This window comes from Impatiens glandulifera, chromosome 3 (genome assembly GCF_907164915.1).
Source record: "Impatiens glandulifera chromosome 3, dImpGla2.1, whole genome shotgun sequence".
Lineage (NCBI taxonomy): Eukaryota > Viridiplantae > Streptophyta > Magnoliopsida > Ericales > Balsaminaceae > Impatiens > Impatiens glandulifera.
This window is the reverse complement of record NC_061864.1, coordinates 56,328,644-56,330,969: the sequence shown is the minus strand read 5'-3', so window position 1 is coordinate 56,330,969 and position 2,326 is coordinate 56,328,644. Positions and strand designations below refer to the sequence as shown.

General features: G+C 26.1%; 1 protein-coding gene across 1 annotated transcript; it reads right to left on the bottom strand.

Annotated features, from left to right (window-relative positions):
* Nucleotides 1-301: 301 nt before the first annotated feature.
* LOC124930438 (transcription factor WER-like) lies at nt 302-2,073 on the bottom strand. Its single transcript, XM_047470780.1, has 2 exons — nt 1,929-2,073; nt 302-651 (listed from the first exon to the last, which is right to left on the bottom strand). The coding sequence occupies exons 1-2, from the start codon at nt 2,071-2,073 to the stop codon at nt 302-304; spliced, it is 495 nt and encodes a 164-aa protein (XP_047326736.1).
* Nucleotides 2,074-2,326: the final 253 nt, after the last annotated feature.

Genomic DNA, 2,326 nt, shown 5'->3' with positions numbered 1-2,326 from the left:
AAAATTTTAAATATATAAAAAAACATGATAATAATTTAATAAATTAAAAATTCAAATAACCTATAATTTCATGAAATCAATATTTTCTTTTGCACAAAAGTTAAAAACATCTTTCAAATAACCAATATGGAACAAGCCCTTGAGAAAATAGATGCCATGATAACCTATTAAAATAACTAAAGTTTCAAGAGTAGTTTATAAGAGATCGGATGTGAAAAGTTCGATTCAGATTAAAACGTCTTAAATTTAACTAGTTGTAAGAGTAAAAAAATAGACATAAACTAATTTAACTTGTTAATATCTACTTGTCTATCTTAATAAAATTGTTCACCCATTCTAAATCAAAAGTTCCTTCTAAAGAGAAATCAAAAAACTTGTCGGGATCAAAGGGAGTGATGGTGTCATTATTTGCATCTTCGTGTCCTCTCGTTTGACTCAATTCGCTTTGTGTCTCAACGTTATCGATGAATTTGTGTTCTTCTTCTAGGATCGAATCTTGAGCAACAAGTTGTGTCTCAACGTTATGGATGAATTTGTGTTGCTCTTCTAGGATCTGATCTTGAGCAACACCATTTCTAATAGTTGTATTTTTAATTAATCTCTTACTCAAATGAGAATTCCAGTAATTTTTTATCTCATTATCCGTTCGTCCTGGAATTCGTCCAGCAATCAACGACCATCTACAAAAGAAAAAATATATATAACACTATTATATCATTGTCAAATATATTTATGGTACAGAGAGGTGTAAGCGGTTCAGTTCGGTCGGTTTTTCACCGAAACAATCATCACAATCGTTGATCGTTGGTGTCGATTTTTCAAAATCTTCATCCGTCGGTTGACGGTTAAATATCTGTTCAACTTGGTCGGTTATAAAATTGGTTCGATCTGTTTACTAGTTTAATCGTTGAAAAAAATAAAAAATATAATAAAGTAGAAAATAAAAATATATATAATTAAATAAAAGAATGAAAAACTTATCGAGAAATTTTTATGAATAAAATTTTAATAAATTAAGTAACAAAACAATTATTTAACTTAAAAGAAAATATATTAAAATATTAATTAAATCATTAAAATGAATTTTAAAAATAAAAGAACATCAAATATACAAAATATTAAATATGTGTCTTCCAATATTGGAAGACATAACAAAAATAAAATAAACAAGTAACATTTTTATCTATATTACTAGGCTAGAAAGAAATATACTAAATATCTAAACACATATATCTATATATATATATACGGTTAGTCAATTAATTTATCGGTTTTTTTATTATCTAAACCACCAATCGAATCGGACATGGTCGGTACAAAAAATAATAAACCGATCAAAACTCGGTTCTATCCATTTTTTTACGATTCAAATCAATTTTTTCGATTTTGCTTAAACCCCTGATTTATGGTTAAGTACATTATAATTTAAATTAAGATTTATACAGACGGAAAGTTCTCCTGTCAAAAATTATTTGTCTATTTACAAAAAAAAAAAAAAAAAACCTATTATAATTTTTTTAAATAATAATTTAATCTTAATTAAGATTTGTATAAATTTCCAATAACTTGAGCTTTTAATATTTAGTATTGATGCTTTATTTTTATTTTATTGTCTATATCTCATATTTTGATGAATTTTTTTATTTGTTTTTTTGTTACATAGTTTAAAATCAGTAGTATTATCTGACAACGAAGATTTTATTGTTTTAACATTAAACATTATAATTTAAAACCTGTTTCCCAAAAGTGTGTGAAGTCTGATTATAAGATCTTTCTCGTCCTCAGAAATATTGCCTCTTTTAATATCGGGTCTCAAATAATTTAACCATCTCAACCTGCAACTCTTTCCGCATCGATTTACACCTAAAGAAGTCGGTCAAATATTTAAAAAATAATAATATAAATATGTGATTGTGATAAGAATATACCTGAATTGATGGCAACTGTATTCCATTTTTTTGTACCATGGATCTGAGTGTATTGAGAAAGCTTTTTATCCTCCTCAGAAGACCATGCTCCTTTATTATATTCATTCTTCTTCTCCAATTTCCTTTCTACATTTTTAGGAGCCATATGTCTCAAGAGAGAAATTCTTTGAAGAGAGAGATTGAGATTGAGATTGAGATTGAGATTGCTCTACTTGAACAAGACTTGTGTAGCTAAGGCCTATATATAGGCATGATTAAAACATTGTCTCCTAAACCTTTTTTTTATTTCCTAGGTTATGTTATTATTAGGATGTCATTAAGATTTTATTTCAAAACTAAAACATTACTTTATTTATTTAATCAATTTTTATATATTAAATTATTAAAATATTAAAATT